At 36.9% G+C, this 22,692-nt stretch overlaps 1 protein-coding gene across 23 annotated transcripts in view; it reads left to right on the forward strand.

The window, feature by feature from the left end:
* Positions 1–22,692, forward strand: part of ATP8B4 (ATPase phospholipid transporting 8B4 (putative)) — a 381,647-nt gene that overhangs the window by 94,284 nt on the left and 264,671 nt on the right. For all 23 annotated transcript variants that reach the window (XR_004274964.1, XR_004274962.1, XR_004274963.1 and 20 more), the window contains 3 exons: positions 2,044–2,116; positions 11,082–11,152; positions 15,174–15,256. Coding sequence is in view for 16 of the 23 variants with exons in the window: in XM_032297795.1 (XP_032153686.1) it covers positions 2,044–2,116; positions 11,082–11,152; positions 15,174–15,256 (227 nt within the window). In the remaining 7 variants the exon portion in view is untranslated. The remainder of the gene's footprint in view (positions 1–2,043; positions 2,117–11,081; positions 11,153–15,173; positions 15,257–22,692) is intronic.

Here is a 22,692-nt window from a genome sequence, read left to right on the forward strand (position 1 = left end):
GTTGGTAGTGCTCATTAAATGTATCTCTGAGTTCCTAGTTAAGTGCAGTTGTATATATTGATATTTGATAAGACGAAATAGGAAATAACATAAAAACTCTTCTGATTATATTGTCCATACTGATTGTTCTGCAGGGATATATTCAAATCAGAGGTTAAGCAAGGCATCTCACACAGCCTATGGTTTACTAATATCTCCAGGTTCTTCTTCTGTAAACTCTAGTTGCATTTGTAGAGTGTTACTTTCCCCTCTTAAAAAAATCTGTTTTGTACTTCTTTTTCCCACTCTTCATTCAGTTTCTGATAACTTTGTCAAATCATAAGACAGTTTCCTATCATCATCTTACTTTGTGAGGGCTGTGCTTTCTTCTTGTTAGGGTGCTGTCCACAAATCTGACAAGTGTGTCCACTTGTCCATTGTACAGGTTATTGATGAAGCAGTTTGGATTGTGCTCAGCTTGGTATCAACATCCAGGACTACTGGTTACTACTTCTTGTATAATCCTTTCTAGAGCTTGTACTATACAAGTTGGAAGAATAAGAGTTTGGAAATAAAATGCAATATCATCTTGACCTCTTCCTGAGGCAGGTGCATTTTCAATGGAGACTTCAAGGCAATTTGGTAGCAGTGCAGTTTTCAAAAATGGCACAATAGTCTTCTCTGTCCATTCATGCCTACTTTTTCTGAGATACTATTTGCTGAGAAATGTCATTAAGGTGTCTGAGGAGGTGTCTCTAGGAGAAATTAACCAGCACATAATCCATACCTGTGAAGATAAATAAGATTTAGAAGACTTCCTAGGGTCTTTTATTGTTGTCAAACTAGATAAAGTTCAGAAAAGTGTAGCATTGGGAAAATGATTGAATTCTGGCTGGAGATGAAAATACTGCAATTGAAAAATGTCCAGAACAACATGTACTTGGATCCATATTAAAGAAAAATTCTTTGAGTGTTTAAGCCAAATGATCCAGCAGAGTTGATAGTGTGAGGCATATTTCACAGTTGTATAAATATTTAAAACTATTTTCCAGCCTATAAAACAAGTAAATTGGGTGTTTTTTTTCAAGTACAGTGAAATTAACATGTCCATCTCAACTTCTTGGGGAAACCTGCTCTACTCATCCCAACCTTTTCTTTTAGAAGGGAATCTCTGAGAAAGAAATGTGATGAAAGCTTCAAGTTGGAAAACAAAGTTGGTTTACATTTCAGGGAATTTCAGAAGGGATGATTAGCATCATGGTATACTGCCCCAGGTGGTCTATATCCAGAGGGCCTGTCTCATTTTGGGCAGGCCTGACTAACTTGTCACCAGGGGCCAGATCCAGTGGACGCAATAGCTTTTCATATAATAAACTGCTTTGAACTTGGTGGAGGCTGGGCTTGGGGCTCCATCATATACATGAGATGCACAGACAGCAGTGCAGTAGGTTGACCTTGTTGTTCTCTATTCTGAGCTGCTGTCCTGTTAGAATGCCACCAATCCCGCCCTTTAGCCTCAGTGCTGGTTTGTAGGTGGTCCTTCTTCAGTCTTCCAAGGCTTCTTTTATTATGCTTTGTTGTTCCTGTCCTTTCCAGAGTTTAACATATTTTTCCTTTTACTTGCATTTTAGCTGTTGCTCTACCTTGCTGCTGTCTCCTTCGCTTTTTTTGCTTCCAGTTAAATAGACTTCTGAGGCAATGGCAGTGATGTTTCTGTATTTGTTAATACAGAGTTTGAAAAGAATGTCGATGACTAAAATTTATTGATATTTCATAGCTGCTACATAAGGCTGGCACCATGAAGATGGTGGAAAGAGTGCTCAGCCAAGAGTTAGGCATCTTGAGTTTGCCCAGAAATACTACTAACTCACTGGGTATCTTTGAGAAATCACTTAACCTCTCTGGGCCTTTGTTCCCATGTTAATGTAAGGCCATTTTGAATTTACCATTCTAGGAAAGTCTTATACTTCTGTTACATGATGCTACATTGTGAATATATTCCCTTGGTTATACTTTTGATTCTTCTTCATTCTTGAGAAAAATTAATTTTCTTTTTGTTTTTAGACTACAGAATGAAAAATGGATGAATGTCAAAGTGGGAGACATCATTAAATTAGAAAATAACCAATTTGTTGCTGTGAGTATTCATTATTGTTTGAAGAATTTATATCAGTTTAAAGTAGCATATATATGGAAGTATTTACATTTGCAAATTTAGTAAATCTGTACTAACCCAGAATAATTAAAGAGGGACTATCATCAGAATGTATTAGTAAAAAGTCTCAATTATAAAATATTTTATAAGACATTGATTTATTAGTTCAGTAACATGGTAACTCACATAAGGTTGAGTGATTATCACCTTTCTCTTTCCCTAGGGATCTTTTAAATTAATAGGAACAAAAGATTTTACATTAGAAAGCCAATATTTGATATAAATAAGAGTTTTTAAAATGCTCCTGAGTACTTAAAAGTTTGTTCTCACATATTTTGTGATTAGTACTGTTAATATCCAGATTAGTATTGTTAATTTATAGTATATTTGAAGAAAACATAAGCTAGAGAAAAAAGGTATGTTTCTTCCTTAAAAATTAGAAAATGTGTATTGATTGTGCTAAATTAATACATGTTAATGCGATTTTACTTTGTATATCAAATATACAATAATTTATTTACTCAAGTGGCCTATGTTATAATTTCCTAAATAAAATTGAAGGGATCAGTCTAATCATGAAAATACATGTAACTAACTATAGTTCAAATTAAATTTAAGGTAACAAAAGCTTTTGAGATCAGATTAAAAATTCAAGTTATTGTATTATGTCAAATATATATTAGATTAGATATAAAATTCTTTGTGTTGAGTGCTATCTTGTATATCAGGTTGAGACATTTTACCATAGGGGAAAAAAATATGGCCCAAGAGCTGTTTACAAGAACAACTCAGTTAAGACTCCTAAACGTTTACTTTTGGAAACAGTCTTCTTTAATTAATGCACCATTTGTGTATACTGAATTCTCCAGAACCACCCACATTAGGGAAACTGCTCAGTGGACAGGCCAATCACCAAAGAGTTCACACTTTAGGTAGAGAAGTGCTTATTTTTCTGGTAACCTTAATGCTTTGGAAAACATCTGGGAACCAATACTAAACAAAAAATGTCGACAGCCAAAACAGAGGTCTCAAAGTCCACTCTAATAGGGCTAAACTCCCTGTAGGTAGAACAGTTTGCCAGGTTCTCACTCACAATCTATTTACTTATATGTAAGCCACAACTTAAATTTGCTTGTCCAACTTATTTTGCAGCTCATTAAAGATTAGGAATAATACCCTGTTAGGTGGTGTCTGTTAGGACATACTCTGTACGTGGAATCAAGGTAGATCCAGTGTAAAGGCACTAGATGGGGAACTGGGTGAGAAATGAGGCTTTGCTTCATTCCTTCAGTGACAGGAAATACTTTATCTTCTTTGTCTTTGGTTTGTCCGTGTGTCAAATCAAGGTCTAGCACTATAGGATCTCAAAAATCCCTTCCATGCTGTGACTCTCTCTCTAAGCTGACACCAGACTGTAAGAATCTTACAGGCAAAGCACATATTGATTTGCCTGTCCTCTAACATTTGGTGCCATATTCTATCATCAGGGGCATTCAGTAAATGTCGGCTGAACAAATAAGTGTTGATCTTTGTAAGAAAGAAGAGAGGAAAAAAAAAAAAGAAAAGTGGATATAAATTTACAAAAATTCAGGTGTCCTGGATCAATGGGATACCAGTAAACAGTATCTGCCCTAATTAAAGATCATATATATTCAGGGTTCTTTGTCAAGGAAGAAATGGCTCCAGGAAACTCATTCAAATTCTACTCTCAATTAAAATGATTACAATGAAAGAGTTTTGGTTCTTCTAAGTGGAAAACCTTAACTTATAAAAAACAAAACAAAAAAAAGGACATGTAGACTTCTAAGATGTGTGCATTCAAATTTTTTTGGTAACTACTTTAGCCAGATTGGTGTCAGATTATAGAGGAATTAGCATAAACTGATATATACCACACACTTAATTATCATTTTATTTGGAAGTGAATATTTCAGGGGCAATGCTAGGTATGTTTCTACTTCAGGTATTCAGTAAAAACAATAAGTCTTAGGAGTCCCATGAACATGCTCTAATAAGGTTGAATATCAGACTGGACTCATTTGTTTACTAATACCATAGTATTATGGTAATAGTATTTATTATTTATTTATTATTTATTATCATTTTCCTTGGTTGTTTTTGATTTAGTTATATTTTCTATATTATAATATGTATGCTTACTTTCTACTGCAAAATCTTCAGTGAAATGAGATACAGAAGGCAAGTACAAGTACAATCAAAGTGTGGAATTCTGAATTTTAATTAATTTAGATTTAAATAGCTATATGTGATTTGTGGCTACTGTATTAGACACACAGATGTGGCTTTTTATGGTGGTTCCCATGATGGGGTGAGAATGCTTATTTTCCACTCTTCCTCCTGTTTTCATTTGGAGGGAAAGCGCCAAAATAACACTCTAAGTATCTTTCACCCACATGCTCACTCCTCTCACCCAGGAGTGACTTCTCTGATGGGTGAGTTTGGCAGCTGGGAGGGTGCACATGACCTAGTGATGCTTCCTTACTTCTTGTTCTCTTTAAGCCACGCCTGTGTGCAGAGTCCATTCTGCTCTGCTCTTCCATGATATAAATTGTGCAGAAGCAAATTCCTGTAGTGGGAGGGCCAGGGCAACTTAGAACTTCCAGCATCTGTGGCTCAATGAATTTGTCTAAGAGGGATGAAGCCCATTCGGGCCACAGACCTAAAGCCTTGCCTTTATCAATAACGGCTTTATCAAAAAAAGATGATATTTTTATCTCCATTGTTCCCTGTTTGACTCCTACAACGGTGGTTTGTTGGTCTAATCTTTGGATATCTGAGGATAGGAGTCCTCCAGATAGATCCCCCTCCCAGCACCTCTTGATTAGATAATTTTGTTCAAAGTTTTTCCATGTGTAGCTACTCAGCACCTACAAAACCATTTTCAAGAGCAAGAAAATATTTTTTTAGATGAACCATTGGAATCACTTAGGAGTACTAATATACCCCCCTGCACTCTGGTATTAGCTGGCAGGGGCTTCAGGGAACTTATATGCAGGGGGCAAAATTTATGGGCTCCTGAATGAGACCCACAGGAGTTATACTGAGGTAGATTTGGGGGAAACCAGGTCATGAAGATCATGAAAACAATTGCTAGCATTTATTGACCATGTGCCACATGCCAGACAATAAGCACTTTATGTGATTAACTAATTTAATCCTCACATTAGCCAGTAAAGGCAGGACCTGAAGTATTCTTATTGCTCTCACTTTACAGATGAGAAAACAGAGACACAGTACTGTCAAATAGCTTGCCAATGGGACATTCAGGTGTTAAGTCTATGCAATCTAGCCCAAGTGCCCCCACTTCTGACTCCATTGGAACAGTCATCCTCATTGACTTGAGTCTGGGCTACCAGAGTTAGGGGCTCTGGGCTTGGATGCTCGAAGTCAAGTGATCAGAAAATGTGGTGCCTAATACAGATGCATAACTTCTAGCTGTTCAGTCTTAGAATTTGCAACCTGATTTATGTCAGTTCATCAGTAAACTTTAAGCAAGGAAAAAAAACTCACTAGAGATTGCCAATTAGCTGGCATATTCAGAAGTTACTCACCTTTGTTTTTTATGTAGGGAATTCCCTTGTTCTGTATTTGTATATAAATTTTAATTCAAGAATACTTTTGGGATGAATTGCCAGAGTTCCTAGTTTTTTTGGGGGACCAGGAAAAAATGCAGATTATAATTCAGATACCACAAGGAGATTCACTTGCATTAGAAGAACCAAATACGTTTTGTTAGAAAAACATGCTGCAGAGTTCCTGATACCACTAGAACTCAGACCGTGGGAGCCAAGCATACCTTTCCTCTTCACTTGACAGCAATGCGCTGGTGTCATTTCGCTTTTCTTAGCTGGTGATAGAAATAAAGCCCTTACTGGGCATGAGCATACTTGGACATTAACTGAATTGAGTTGTTTTAGCTTGTTTGAAAAGTCCTTCTTTTCCTTCCACAAAAAGGAATTTCATCGAATTGTTTTAAAACCAAGACATTCTTCTGATACAAGAATTGACCATTTTACCTTTCAGAGATGACAGGGTTAGAAAGATTAATTTGACCTAAACACTAGGCCTGACTGGGGTGGGCTTTTGCTCTTTCTTGACCCATCAGGGAATTTAATCTATTCTTTTTCAACACCTTTCTTGGACATTCTTCCAGAGAGGCATTTTTTTTTTTTTGGAGTCTCATTGCCCTCGTTGCTATTTTGTTTTATAGCTTCAAGTAAAGTTGCTTGTTATTCAAACCTATTTGCTGTAAATAAGCCATCTCTATATCTGTATCCCTTTCTGTTTTTCTGTCTGTCTCCCTCTCTCTCGGATATATATCTAATGTCATATTTATATGACAGTAGAAAGTTGGGAATTTCCAGAGGAAGAAGATTTAAAAAAACACATTTAGCAAAGCTGTTTTGAAGAAGTTTCTTGCTAAAGTATAGGGTGACAATATACTGTTTTTTTTTTTTCCGAGACGGAGTTTTGCTCTTGTTACCCAGGCTGGAGTGCAATGGCGCGATCTCGGCTCACCGCAACCTCCGCCTCCTGGGTTCAGGCAATTCTCCTGCCTCAGCCTCCTGAGTAGCTGGGATTACAGGCATGCACCACCATGCCCAGCTAATTTTTTTTTGTATTTTTAGTAGAGACGGGGTTTCACCATGTTGACCAGGATGGTCTCGATCTCTTGACCTCGTGATCCACCCGCCTCGGCCTCCCAAAGTGCTGGGATTACAGGCTTGAGCCACCGCGCCCGGCCCCGACAATATACTGTTTTTGACATTAAAAAAAGTAAATGGTCAATTTTCTGTGTATAAGCAATTACCTATTAGTGGGAGTAAAATATGTAGGCAAGAATTTTTTTTTTTAACTAGAGGAACAGCCTGCCTGTTAATAAGTTTTATTATGTCCATTATAATTCTCATCTTTCCTCCTCTTCCTTATCACCGTCTTTTTCTTATTCTTTTCAAATCACTGTAATTGAAAAATCAATGATATATCTAGTACATATTAGTGGATAATCGATATACATTTATTGGACTTGAAATTTAAATTTTAAATACAAATTTACCTATAACCATACACACTTTCATTTTTAAGATCTCATTCTGATTTTTGACTCAATGCATTAGCTATTTTGGGTTTTTATTTTTATTTTTGGATTAAAATCAAGATAATGTTGTAGATGATAGAAAATATGAAGGACTTTATGTGTGAGAATGGCCTAAAAAATAAAAGGAGATCCGAAAGTGTTCAACTTAATTCTACAAATCTCTCTTTCCATCAGGTCATAGATCTACAATCCAAATGCTCTTGCACATTGTAGTTTTGATTTTTGAATACCAACAAAACAAAGCTATAAAACAAAGTGAAACACTGTGTTTCTCATAGTTGTGTTCCAGTGATTTAGTAGCCCACCAGAGAAAAAGAGCATACATTTTGGGTTCAGAAGTTCTGCATTCTAGTTCCAGGTCTGCAATTTAAGCTATGCGTGTCCATGAGGATGATGTTAAGTCTCTTGGAGCCTTGGGTTCCTTAAAGATTTGGAAGGGTGATGGGATTTACATCAGTTAATTCAGCTCTTCTGGTGGGTATAATAGAATCTGTTCCTCCCTCACTGCTGGGCTAGATCCGACCTCCTCAGTTTTCTCATCCATACAATGGGAATAATATTACTCACTCACAGGGTTGTTAAGAGAGTAAAACGACACAATTCTGAGACAGGGTTTTATAAATCCTTCAAGAATTATATAGTTTTAAGGTGTTATCATTGCTTTACGTTTTACTTTATTCTTTAACTCAACAAACACTAGTTATGCCTAATAAGCCTATGAAGACAACGTCTTTGGCTCTGAGAACCCGAAGTTGTCCAGTGCATTCTTTTCAGGTTCCATTTGATGGGAATATTTGCTTTCTGTTGACCATGGAAGCCAGGGAAAGGGGCGTTGTGTTGGAAAACACCACTTCCTTCATGGAGGACATAGCAGAGCCTCTCCTGGCAGATCAAGGTTAAAAGACACTAATAATTCACAAAAGAAAGTGAAAATGGGACATATGATAGGTGGTTCTGATTGGAAATAATGATTTCCTTTCCCACCTTGAGTTTGGTTAGTCGTGCTTTTCCTTTCTTCTTTTTTACTCCTGTTAGTCATTCTGCCTAGGGGACCTCCTTTCACTGCATCTAGAATCTTCCATGATGCCCTTCCTCATCTACCAACCCAATGTTGCAGACTCATTTGCACTCCTTTCATAGTGCTGTGTTAATGAGGCTCTTAGAACCCTTATATTCTGCCTTTATTAAACTATACAAATCCTTGGAGCAAAGAGGTTTTTACTCATTTTGATATCCCTTTCCGTAAATGCCTCATACTGCCTAGCTTCAAATCCTGGCACCTCCACTTACTGTGTGGCCTTGAGGAAGTTACTGAACTCCTCTGGGCCTTACTTTGCTTATCTGGAAAGCAGAGATAACAATAGGACCTGAGCTACAGGATTTCTGTGAACGTTAAAGAGAATGGTGCTGGACTCATAGTAAACCCTCACTAAATATTAGCTACATTATTTGGAATCATAAACACCTATACCTGGAACACAAGTTTCTGGATCAACTAGGAATTGAGTCCCTCTAGGATTTACTGGAAGGGTCAGCTTGAGGAGGCCTGCTCTGAGACTCAAGAGTCCTGGGGCAGGTGAGCCCCAAAATCCATGTGTTGTACTTCACTCCTGGGCCAGCACCTCTGGCAAAAGGGTGACAAGGGATGAGCAGGGCGTTTTCTGCAGCTCTCCTGCCCTTTCCTTTTCAGAATTATGATTGAGTGTACTAGAAAAGAGGCCTGCCTGCATGACGATGAGTGCATTGACTACTTATCCTCCTGGCTCTTCTGGTCTTTCCCTTCGAAGTCCCTCCTCAACCACAATGAATTAAACAGCCTTGAAGATAGGAGGTTAACAAAAGGGAACAGCAGGACTCAGCAGAGGGGCAGGGAGAATGGAGGATAGATGGAGGGAGTGCAGAGGGCAATCAAGGAGTTGGAAAACAGGAGGAAGGTTCAAAGAGTATCAAAGAAAAAGGTGGTAGCTGGGGAGACGGGCGGAGGTGGGGAAGGTAGCTATCTCGGTCCTGGAGAGTAAAGAGAGCAGGAACGTTAGCGTGGAATCCGTGGGGGTCAGCCTGTGGGAAGCTGGGTAACTGCTCAGGAGAGAATCTGGCCGCCAGATGGCATTGGCGCCTCAGTCACATCCGAGCCAGCTGTGTGCAGGGACTCCTCCCCTTGTTTACCACGGTGTGAGTGTCAGCGCAGCCCCGCCCAGTCTTCAACAGGAACACCAGATTCGAGTTTCGAAGAAGAGCAGCCCTAGGTACAAATAGGCATCTTTCTCTATACGTCATAACTACATTCAATCATAGATTCTTAGGATTAGAGAATTTTGGACTTTGTTTAAAATGAGCCTTTTAAGCTCAGCAGGGGAGAGGTGCAGGCCCACAGACTAAGCTCTATTGCTGTAGTACCTTATGCCTGCTTTTATGCTCTGAAATTTAAATGTGGGAAATAAGATGAAGGTGAATTTTTTAAAAACTTTTTTTTTGCCTTATAAAATCAGAATGGGTACTTTTTGGTTCAAGAGCGGCATTATGTTCTTTATGTGGCTTTGCTCTGTTCACAGTGTGACTAGTCAGAAAATTTCTGCCTCAACAAGCATCTGTGGCTCCTACATTCAGAGTTGTGTAAGAGCCTTGGTAATGCAAACCCATTTATTCCTTTAAGGGCTGTCATAGGGTTTTTTTTTCCTAAGCTCTGTTTTATCCCCATTTAGAGAAAACCGCGCGCGCATGCGCGCGCGCGCGCGCGCACACACACACACACACACACACACACACACCCCCCACACACACACACACCCTATTTTTGAGTTGCAAATTTAAAAGCTTGAGACAATCAAGAAGGTAAATCGATTCTAAATTTAACCCCAAGACCAAGAACAAGACAATTCTAATGTTTATAAAAACAAAGGTAAGAAAATTTCACAGATTTGGAATGCCAATCATACATTCAGACCTAGGTAGAAAATTGTTAGGCTAATGCCTGAAACTAAATTGGTAAAATTTAAGCCAATTGTTTTTAGACGTTCAGACTCTTCAAAATTTTATAAAAGCACTTACTTTTAAAGTAAGTTTAGAAGTTTGAAATAAAATAGATAAGCAGTTTCCCCATTTAGGGGGTAACCAGGATTCTAAAACTGAATTGTGATAGGTGATTTGCAAAGCTCAGTTGGATGTCAGAATAGAGCTGTTTATCTCTGAAAAACCCAAACTACTCAGCCTCTGATTTTTTTTCTCACTGCCTTTAACTGCATTTTTTCTTCTGTCTTGCTCTCTTCCTTGGCCCTTGCTTTATCCTAGCTTTCCTCTTTCTTACTCCCCATCATCTTTTTTTCTTTCAACATTTCTCTCTTTCTCAACTTCATTGCCTCTTCTCATTTTTATTTTATTTTTTTTAGTTTCCTCCATCTATTTCCCTTCTGTCCTTTCCCCATCTCCTTTGCCTGCTCCCTGCTCTTAACTGATGATACTAGGTAATTAAAGTTTGTGCATGTATTTCCAATTATTTATTGGAGAGAGTTTTATGTTAGTAATTATCAAAGTAAGAAAATAGAATTTATATATTTCATTCAAAAAAAGTGAATCAAGTAGCTATTAATTCACATGACATCTCCTTTCCTTGCTTATATTGTGATAGTCAAGGGACATATAAAGAGGAAAAGGGAAAAGGGGGGGTTTGATTCAGGGCATATGACCAAGAGGTATAACAGGATCTCACTTCTTTTACTGTGTTTCTAAGGCTCTGTTGGCTCATTATTAGTCAAGAGGTGATATACTGTAAAAGACTTTCCACCCATCTTCCCTTCTCAAGCATTCTTTTGTTATGATTTTTGAAAATAGGCTGATTTACTTCTCCTATCAAGTAGCGAACCACATGGTCTCTGTTATGTTGAAACTGCTGAGCTTGATGGGTAAGTTATTAAAAATGGAATAATTCAATTGGTTTTTAATTTATTTAAAAGTAATGTCTTTAGAAATAAGACTTAAACCTTGTTTATTATCTTCTTGGGAGACATAGGAGTTTAAATTGCAAAGTCCATAGTTAATTACTTTGCAGTAATTTTGAAACTGTCTTTTCTCTTAAATTTATTTTCTTTCAGAAACAGTGAGATAAACATATATATAGGAATAACTTTACACAGAGAATCTTCAGTGAAATTCCTTAGATGGTTTTTAAAAATAGTTTTTGCTTGTTTGATTTCAAATGAGAAGTTTAGAGATCAAGAGTCCCTGAGGACTGATGTTACTTTAAAAGGCAATCTTTTGGAACTGTGTCAAATGAAGACATAGAAAAAGATGAGAGAAACAATATGATGCAGTTTTGATGTTGATATTAATGTAGAATTTATAGACCATATAGCAGTTCTGTTTCAGAGGATTTGTCTGTTGGCATAAAAACATTTATTGAATGCTCACATTTTAATGACACTATGTATTTGTGTTCTTTGGATGGAATTTATCATTTAATCCTGATACAGGAACCATGTAAGCCCTATTGTATAGACAATGAAATCAAGACTCAGAGAGCCTAGGTAATTTGCCCAAAACATCTGACAAGTGAAGCCAGGACTGGAACTTGGCTGTCTAACACCAGAGTCCATGGTTTTAACTGGTGCCTTCCAAATTATTGCCACATTGAGCTATTTGAATAGTGCTTTAGTCTGTGGGACCCTATCCTGGTTTGGGCAGAGCAGTTTAGACACGACTAAAACAGTTTTGAGAGAAGCATTTGTGGCATACATTTGAAAAGAGAAAAATTCTCAAATCAATAATCTAATCTTTCATTTCAAGAATCTAGAAAACAGCAAAATAAACCCAAAAGAAGCAGAAGGAAGGAGATAATAAAGATGAGAGCAGAAATTGACTTGAAAAAAAATAAAGAAAATCAATGACACAGAGCTAGTTATTTGCAAACATCAGTACAAGTGACAAACCTCTAGGAATATTGATAAAGAAAAAAAAGAGAAAACGCAGATTAGCAAATTAGCAACATTATGCATGAACAATGGGAATTTGGTATAGATCCTGAAGATGTTACAAAGGTAAAATAGAAATACTACTAACAACTGTGCACACATAAATTTGACAATTTAGAAGAAGTGGACCACTTTCTCAAAAAACCAGAAACTATACACTTAATATGAAATAGGTAATTTGAATAGCTCAGTAAGTATTACGGAAATTGATTTGAAATATAAAGTATAAAAAGCTTTGAGAAAAAAATAGGGAGAAATCTTTGAAATCTAGGGCTGGCTAGTCAGATTCTTAGACTTGACACAAAAAACATAATTCATAAAAGGAAACTGTAATAAACTGAACTTCATAAAATTAAAAATTTTTGTTCCACAGAAGTGCCTGTTAGGAAGACTTAAAAATAAGTTACAGACTGGAAGAAATTATTTGGGAACATCTGTTTAAACTGGGACTTTTATCTTGAATATATTTTTTTAAAAAACCTCTTAAAACTCAATAGTAAAAAAACAAACCATCCAATTTGAAAATGGGCAAATGATATAAAGAGACATTTCAACAAAGAGGACATACAAATGGGAAATAAGTACATGAAAAGTTGCTGAACTTCATTAACGACTAGAGAAATACAAATTAAAACTACACATATCTCACTACAGACCTATCAGAATGGCCAATGTAAAAAAGAGTGACAATTCCAAGTGCTAGCAAGGAAGCAGGGAAAGAGGATCACTCATATGTCTTGGGTGGGAATGTAAAATGCTACAATCACTCTGGAAAATGGTTTTCTAGTTTCTTAAAAACTGAACATGCAGCTAACATAAAACCCAACAATTTCACCCCTAGGAATTTATCCCAGAGAAATGAAGACATGTTTGTACAAAAACCTGTATGTGACTGTTTATAGTGGCTTTATTCATAACACCCCAAAACTAGAAACAACTTGAATATCCTTCAATAAGTCAATGGTTGAATAAAGTGTTGTACATCCATACCATGGAATACTGCTTAGCAATAAAAATGAGTGAACTACTGATACATGTAACACTCTGGATGAATCTTCAGAGAATTATACTGACTGAAAATAGCCAATCCCAAAGGTCACATACAGTCTAACTCTATAAAATTTTGCCTTTTGAAAAGGCAAAATTATGGAAATAGAGAACAGATTAGTAGTTGCCAGGTGTTAAGATGGGTGGGAAAGGCAAGGAGGTGGATATGGCTGCGGAGTACAACCTGAGGGATCCCGTGGTAATAGAAATGTTCTGTATCTTAACTATTTCAATATCAATATTTTGGTTGTGATATTATGCTATAGTTTTGCAAGATGTGAAACTAGTAAGATGCAATTCTGATCAAGGGGTGTTCAGTATCTCTTGGTATTATTTCTTATGCTGAAAATCACTTTGAAGTTTATAAAGATACTCAGGCAGATTAAGGAAGAGTGGGGAATGAAACTGAAGGCATTAATCAGGAGTCTTGAAAAATACTTTTTAGAGGTATCGACAAGGCCTATGTGTGATTATTCTTCCCCCCCCCCCCTTTTTTTTTCATATTTGAAGGTAGAAGTGAGATAGTGGAGAGGATCCTGAGGAAGTAACTCAAACTGATGATAAACTTTGATGAATGACATAATGTAGATCAGGGCTAAAGAACTATGGCTATCTGGCTTTTTTGGTGTGACTGTTTCAGTTATTTGAACAGTTTTTTAAGTGGATGGACATATTGGCCCTTTAGCCTCTATAACACTTACCTCAATCTTGTCTGTCAAGCCCAGCTCAATTTCTTCTTCATCTGTGAAGTTCTTGACTATCTCAATTCCTGTTCATCTCTGCTCCTAGGAATCAGCAGATTTTTGATTAGTAAGATTACTTTTAAACAAACTAGCTTCAGTTATACATCCAACTTAGTCTTTCCTGAAGAAAGCTATTTTAGCAATGGATATTCTTTGAGTTGGACTCACATTGTCCTACATCATTGTGAAACTCATTTGTGGAAGGTTAAGATTGGATGCCTTCTTAGGTACCCTCTCTTTGGCTGTCTAAAATGAGTTATTTAATGGGTTTGCACAAAATTCCACACAGTGATATTTGCTTTTTTACCTACCACTTGTTTCACCCAAGAGGATAGTCATCCTCTTGGGACAGCACTGAGTATTTTGGGTGACTAAGGTATGTATTTAATATTTGTTGAGTGAATGAACATACCACTAAACATTTCCGTAAAACATAGAGCTCTGATAACTGATCTTAAGCTACAGTAGAAGAAAATTAGGTTGAATTCAGTGAGAAAACTGGGATGGCAAGCCCTTAAACACAAGATGTAAGTGATGCCTGTAGAATCTTAACTGCTGGCATTTATGAATATTAGAGTGCCATCTGTCCAATGTATGTGTGGTTCCACCTATAAGAAGATGCCCAACTCATATGACTTGCTGAGGTTGTTCGAATTGTCTATTTTAGACTTATGGGTTTCTTGGATTGATTCTCCAAGAAAATGAAAGCTGTATTCCTTTTCCCATTTAAATTTTAGCTACTATGAAATTTTCCATGACCATCTTTTGCAAGTAAAACTTCTGTCCAGATAATAGATTCTGGAGTGATATTAGCCTCCTTTAGTTGGCAATTGTGTTCTTATTCCCAATGTGTTTTGTAACTCATGCATGATGTCTTAGTAGGTTCAAATGAAACCATATTTATTATGTCTTCTGTTCTTTCAAACTGAAAAACATTTCAGTGTGTTGTTATAAAGATGTGCCATGGGTAGAATGCCAATGCTTAGGAGCCCAAGAAGCCCTACCCACTTTCCTGAAACAGTGTGCAAAGTGTGAATGACATTTAAAGGGGGGTTTCTTGGATCTTAGGTTTGGCTTTGTATGTGCTGCACCCACCTAATTGCTTTGGTAGGATGCTGTTGGGCTGTTCTGTATAAAAATTCATGTCATGTCAATAATTTTCACAGGGAAACGAACCTAAAAGTCCGTCAGGCACTATCAGTTACTTCAGAACTTGGAGCAGATATTAGCAGACTTGCAAGGTTTGATGGTAAGTGTCTTAGAAAGATAAACAAAAGGCTCAAAACCAAAAAGCAATGTAACAAACTAATTATCTGAGATCCAATTTATGTTTCTTTTTATTTGGTGGAAGGACATAAAATTCTCCAGGCAACAAAGCCTGTAATTTCTTCTCACACTGAAAAGAGTAAAAATGTTTGCCAAGGGGAGAATGGCTTTATCAGTTCATCATTCATTTCATGCTTGTTTTCTTTTTAGATATCATTTCCTTCAATCCCATAGTGCCCTTTACTTGCCCGATGTTGGCCTTCCTGGAGCCATATACAGACTTGCTGAGGAGGAATATTGCCCATCCTTTTATTTCTAGCTCTAGGTCTAAACACCCGTTGATTTTCTGTCTCCATAACAAAGACTGACTACCAGACCTCAAACTTCATGAAGACAGTCATCCTGCCTCATATATGTCTGTACCTTGCATGGTGCTTGGCATAATGTCTTGAAGATATTAGGTGTTCAAGATGAATATTCTGATTGATTAATCAGTTGGTCATCTGTTGCCTTTGATTTCAGACCATGATTTTACTATCTCTGTCTTCCTACTATTCAGCTGGTCCCTTGATCTTTAATCTCTCTTGCCTCTCCTTTTCTACCTATGTCTTGTTCTATTCTGTTAATCTTATGTATTCATGGAATGACCTCCAGATGTTGTCCGTTCTAGGGATAGCTGTGTTTATGATTAAGACACCACAGAGAAACACCATACTTTAAGAGAAAGGAAAGAGACACTGATTATAGGATTTTAGGCACCATGATAGGCTGCAGAGAGAATCTTTGGAGTCTTTCTTTAATTCCTTAATGGTCTCTTTCTTTGCCTACTCATCAGTCTGACCCCGAATATTAGTTTATCCATTCAGATTGGCTTTATTTACTCATGAATTTTCATGAGTTGAGACAGTCTTTTAAAATGTGTTTTTGGGGTATCCACTTAGGAAAACATGGACAAGAGTCTTAGCATAATCACATGAGTTAAAGCACAGGGAAGTTTATATTGTAAAGTTTCTCCAATGCAGAGCTTAGAGCTTACATTGCCTGTGCTTTGCATTTGCTTGTAAAGTCTGTCTGGATTCTCTTAATATTTTAATTTTTCTTAAATGAGTGCTTTTATAATAGATGTTTATAGAAAAAAATTCCTCCAAATGAAGAATTAAGTCAGGGAAGTAGCCAGGAAACTGAATGGTCCAAGAAATATTTTGATTAGAATAAAACAAATTACACATTTTCTACTAAGTAATTTTTTCAATGAAATTTTACTGTTATGTGAATCCAAGAGAAGTAAATTGTGTTCATGAATTAAAGTACTTGCTTAAAATACCTCATTGAATATTTATGGAGTCCTAAAAGGGTCAGCTAAATATAATTTATTATTACTTATTTCTTTCCTGGCAGAATTGTGCTTTTATACCTCTATCAATCTATGAGGAGGTAGAAATTCATGATTTTTAGTGTTGTTAACCATCAAAAAGCAGAACTTGATTGTTACAATTATTTAGGTCCCATTCTTTCCTAGATGTTTGCCCAGATAGGCTACACTATGATGCAGTTAAAATCAACCCTGCCATCTTAGTGGCAATAAACACAGTAAAGATTTATTCTTGCTCATGTCACATTCTGAGTGAGTTGGGTGGCCTTTTTCATCATGGAACCACAGTATCTAAACTAATGGCATCTGAGGTCACTGCATCAGGCTAAGAGTAAGATGAAAGAGTCTCAATGGCTTTTAAATTCTTCTTCCTTTCATAGTTCTTTGGCTAACAATGTCACCTGGCCCTGACTTAACTGCAAGGGAGGCTAGGAAATAACAAATACGAATACTTGTTGAGCATTAACTGTCTCTACCACACCCTCCAAGAATTGTGGCCATGTAAGGCAATGCCAGGATAATGCATAAGGAGCCAGGCTGGATTAGGTGGCTTTCTTACATGGAATGGCAGGACTGGGGCTAAGTATCCCTCTTCAGCATGACTCCTTACACTCTCAATCCACCATACTCTGCTTGGCTTCTTCTTCTTCTAGCACTTAGCACTATCTGGTACATGGACAATTCATTTATTTTTAAAGTTATTTATTGTCCATCTTTATCTGCTTCAGTGTAATCTACACAAGGATCTTTGCTTTATTCACTGATGTATGCCAAGCTCCTACAACAACATCTAGCACATAGTAGGTACTCAGTAAATCTCTGGTGAATGAATAAATAGTCACAAGTTCCAGTGGAGGGCAGAGACGAAGACCAGCATCAGGCTGCAGAAAAGCATGGGAGGGCAAAGGAAAGGCCTGACGTAAAGAGATTGGAAAGGGAGTGTGAAACTGTGGGGTGAAGAGGAAGCTTAAGCTTCCTGAGGTGGCTTTGTAGGACCAATAAGGAGTGCTGGATCCTCTCCTCCTGGAAGGCAGGTGTCTGGGAGATGGACCATCTGTCATGGTGGTTTTAGAATGTCTTGACTTCAGATCCTTTCTGAACTAAGAAAATGGAACAAAGTAGCTCCAGATTTAAACCAATACAAGTGGTACTGCTCAGGCTGAAATCACTTCCTCCCCTAAGATTTTACAGATGAGGTAACAGGTCTTGAGAAGTTAAAGGACTTGCTTATATATAAAAATAGCCATTTAAAAATACTTCATAAAATTTACTTTTAAGATGTGTTAATAATTATTACTTACTAGATATGACTTCAGTTTGCTTCATACAGAATAGGCAACTCATCAAATCCCCAATGAATTATTGTTTTCCCAAATAAAGGCAGCACAGACCTCCCTTTTTTATGATTATATATACTTAAACTGTGGTCAGCTTTTCAGAAAACATGTAATGCCAAGTTCATGAGTCTGCTACACTTCTGGGCTAAAATCCAGCTTCTGTTAAGTTTACTTTTTCATTTTAAAATCTTTGGTTGCATTTCAATCTACCTTAAAGTTCAAGGCAACGGGGTGTTTTGTGAGTTTATCCTAATAAATAGAAATATAATTTCCTGTTTCTAAGAAAGCATCAGAAGAATGAATAGATGAATTAAGGGAAAATAAATTAGAAACAATATACAAATTAGATTCCCTCCTAGTTAGCAGCCAAATTTAAAGACCAAAAGAATGATTCAAGATGTGGTATGGAAGTCTTTGAAAGAATTTGGACAGTTAATAAACCCTAAATCTTTCCCTTGATTGCTTTTGCTTTCCTGTGGCCTTCAATTTTTTTCTCCATCTGCTTCTTTCCAAGCCCTAATTTACACATTTCAGTTTTAATATCTTTGTTTCACACACAGACACACACTCTCGCACATTAGCCTCTATCTGCACATGGTTTTCTAACTACTCCTTTTCACCCTTCTTCTCTTTCCTTTCTGTAGTCTTTCTTACTGTTCTCATCTCACCTTCCTCCTTCACTTTTTATGTTATTTTCTTCACCTGCAGTGTCTCTTTTCTGTCATTCTTTATCTTTGATTTCATCACTCTCTCATTAATTAAAGCCTGTTTACTAAGCACCTCCTAAGTACAAGATGGAAAACAAAGTTTGTAGAATTATAAATTCTCTCTCCATATATTATCAGAATTCTTTTGATCCTTTGCTCCGTGTTCTTTTTCTACTCCCTCTTTTGTGTCTTCTTTATTCACCTTTGTCCTAATGAAATATCAGTAGATTTCAGGTTTTCCTCTGGTGATGTGAAAAAGACTTTCTTGCCTCATGGGAATCAAAACCAGATATTGTATCCTTTAGTTTAAATTAAAATAGCATTGTGTATGTTTGGAAATGCCATGGCTAGTTTTGGCAAGGTATAATCAATGAGGCAGATATGTGAGGGACACTCTTTACCATGTTCTATTTGTGCTAAGTATATGTTTTGATTTGTGACTTCTGGGTAAATCTGGATATGGCATTATTTTTTGCTTCTAGTTACTGTGTGGTTTTTCTTCTGAGACTTGCCAAAATACTTTCTCTAGCACCAAATTACAGTTTTCTGTCCTTGAATAACAAAAGCACATCCTCCAAGTATCTAAATACCTGAATATCCCACTCATGTCCCCAGAGAAGTTCCCACTGGGGTTTCCAAGTTTTGGACACATAGAGTCAGAACTGAGTTGGGTTGAAACCTCAGGATGTCTCTGATGAGTCTCTTCGTCTCCTCACTTTTGGATCTATATTGAAAGATAGTGTCTTTCTGGTGGGCTTATTTCTTTCACGTATTCACCCATTCATTCATTCAGCAAATGTATATTTAACGCAAGGCCAAGGGATTTGTTAAACCTGGGATACAGTGGTTAATAAGTCAGACTCAGTCCATGCTTCTGTAGAGCTTATTTCCCAGGGGAGAAGACAGACTTGAGAGGGCTTATTCCTAAAGAAGCCTTTGATAAGGTAAAGGTCCTAAAGTTCTCAGGCCCTAAACACAATGTTGTTATGTGAGCAAGAACTCACTGTGTACCCAGGCACTGTGCTGAGTAATTTCATACATTATCTTATTAAACCCTTACAGCTCTTGAAGGAAGAGATTATTGTTAATTTAATTTATGGTTAAAGAACCTGAGACCCAGGTAAACTGATTAACTTTCTTAAGGTCATATTGCTGTTAAGTGGAGAAGCCAGAATATAAACCCTGGACTTCTGGCAAAGCCTATTTTACAAAGGACAAAAAAACCCAGGTTGTAAACTAAAGTAGAAAGAGAGCATTGGAGAGTTAGGGAAAATTAGCACAAGAGCTTAGCTCCTGATTAGGGTAATAAATAAAATTTTAAAATATTCTAAACCTAAAGGTGCAAAATTAGTTACAAAAGATCAAGTCCATCCAGGACAAGGATGAGGTCATCATATTTTTTTTAAAAAAGCAATGATCTCAGTGATTTTGAATGTCAGGATCCCTGATGAGAGTTTATAGAAGACTTGGCCAAGTGTAGAGACCAGTGCACACAAGATAGTTGGGTTTTGGCAGGTAAATCCATTTATTTGAAAAGTTCTCATACAAATATTTTTATACAGTTCAGACATCAGAAAAAAATGATTTATAGTCTTTCCAATTTTGTAAGAAAAGATACATAACTTGATCTAATATTATAGATCAAATATAAAAAGAGATTGAGTGGGGCTTGATTTTCATGTTAAAATCTTATGGGAATTGAAAAGCCTTTGTAAACAAGTAACTGAAATACTTGTCAATTATTATTATGTAAACTGGACATTCTTATTCCTTGGGGAAAGCCCCGGATGTAAATTGTCCCAATGTGTTTAAGAATCTTTTGGATATTGTTACTGACTGAACTGAGATCTGTTTTTCTGCAACTCATGACAAGTTTACATATTTTGTATGACTGTTAATGCTGAATTCTGAACGAGGGAAAGGTTGACTTTTTATTCAGGAATCCTTGTGTATTTTGTGGTTCTTTCTAAAGAATAGCATGTGCGTAATTAAAACATAGAAAAATAAGCATCTCTTTTTGGTTAAAAAAAAATAAAATAGCTTGGTTAGCATCTTGTGAGTCTTTTTACTTACCAGATAGTTTTCCCATTCACCTGGGCAGGAGCACAGCCCAACAGCACAGCTGATATGAGGCATAGATTAACTATAGAAGGTGTGAAGAATAACTTCCCTCTTTACTGCTGGTGCCGACATGGTCATTATGGTGGTAATGATGGATGGGTGAGCACTGGTGGTTGAAGAATAAAGAAGCTTTAGAAAATAGGAAGGTTGTCTACGGCCATACCACCCTGAACGCGCCCGATCTCGTCTGATCTCGGAAGCTAAGCAGGGTCGGGCCTGGTTAATACTTGGATGGGAAAATAGGAAGGTGACACTCTTCTAAGACAAAAATAAATATTTGTCACAATCATTAGGGCAAACAGTAGTGGGCAATGTCTAAAACGCTAAGAAACTCTTGGCTAGAGAAATTCTTGAACAGAAATATTGATGTTTTATTTGTTAGATAATTTGTCTTATGGAAGAGTTGAAGTACAGATAATCAAGAACTATTTCTATTAGTAATATACATAAAGAGATGAAGCCAGCTTCTCTGGAAAATCATAGAGTATCCAGCACTGAGTTCCATTTTTATGATAAACTACAGACTTTCACTTTGAGGTAAATACTTAGCTTGAGAAGTCTGGCAAGTTGCTGATTAACCAACCATCCAGCTGACTAAATATAGAATGCTTAGGAAGGTCCAGATTGAGATCTTGTAGATTTTGTCAGTATGGGTCTAGAGCATATCTGTGTGATTGTAAAATAGAAAAATTGCAATCTGCTTTCATGTCTTCTCTTCAGAGGGTCAAACAGATATGACTAGCTAGTTTGGTTGTATTTACACTTCATTATTGACATGACTTTTTTTTCAGATTTATTATTGCCCATTAAAGATGACTTTTTGTTCCAGTCATATATTTAATAAATGACTATGAGAAATGACATGATTTTTCCTAAACTGTTTCCTCATTGATTGTCAAGCTGATCATTTTCTGCCTCTTTGTCTTCTCTGATTGAACTAGAGAAAGGAAAAAGGGTCCTAAGAGAGTTTTCCCCTCATCCTTGTTATGCTTCATGGCTAGGATTTCTTTTTGGTTGCTTCTAATGCACTTTAATGCTATCACCTGTTTTCAGTACTGTCAGATATACTTGGCTCCAGTCAGATTTAGGCCAAACTAAGCCCCCTAGTTGTTCCTGGGCTATTTAGTTTTCCAGTCCTTCTTACTATCATGGAAATACACCCACTTTTTCCATTTTTCTTAGATATGCTCTAATATCCATCTCATCCCCCAACCTCTCTCTTGAAATCAACTGAAATTTTTTCTATCTATGTCTTCAACAAAGATCCTGTTATGTAGTTAGTGTAATAGGTTATAGGAATGCAGAGGTGAATACAGTGCTCCCTTCAAAGAAGCTTGTTCATCCCTTTTGGAAAGTGGTACAACAGAAAGTGGGAAGCATGTGTTTTATGCTAATAGGGCTTAAAAAGGGGAAGCTGAGCACTTCTGATGATAAAAACAAACGTAGTTTGGCTTTATTCCCACCATTTTGTTTTGACTGGGCTCTGTATTTACAACTTGCATCACCAGGACCACACTCTTTGAGAAAGACTGAACTGGGGCTTAGCCTCCAATAACCCGGGCAGAACCCCTTGGGCTTACTGCCTGTTCCTGTCTAGAACCACACCCTTGTTGTGAGGCCAGGGAGGAGCGAGCCAACATGTTTAAGGCTGTATTTGCTTCCATGTCAGTCTTTTCTTATGACAATAGAAATGATCAAATGAACCTGTTTTTTATATTCCTGTTGGCAGGGATTTCGTATCATGTTGTTTTTGCCCAAAGCACATTTTTTTTTTTTTTTTTTTTAGTGGCTAAGTTTGAAGCCTGAGAAATTGAGTCTTGGGTCAGGAATCTGTAATAAAGTTTAAGCATTGCTGTCAACCTGTTATTTTATGTAGATTTCA

The sequence above is a fragment of the Sapajus apella genome, unplaced genomic scaffold, assembly GCF_009761245.1.
Source record: "Sapajus apella isolate SASKATOON/1434 unplaced genomic scaffold, GSC_monkey_1.0 scaffold37, whole genome shotgun sequence".
Taxonomy (NCBI): Eukaryota; Metazoa; Chordata; class Mammalia; order Primates; family Cebidae; genus Sapajus; species Sapajus apella.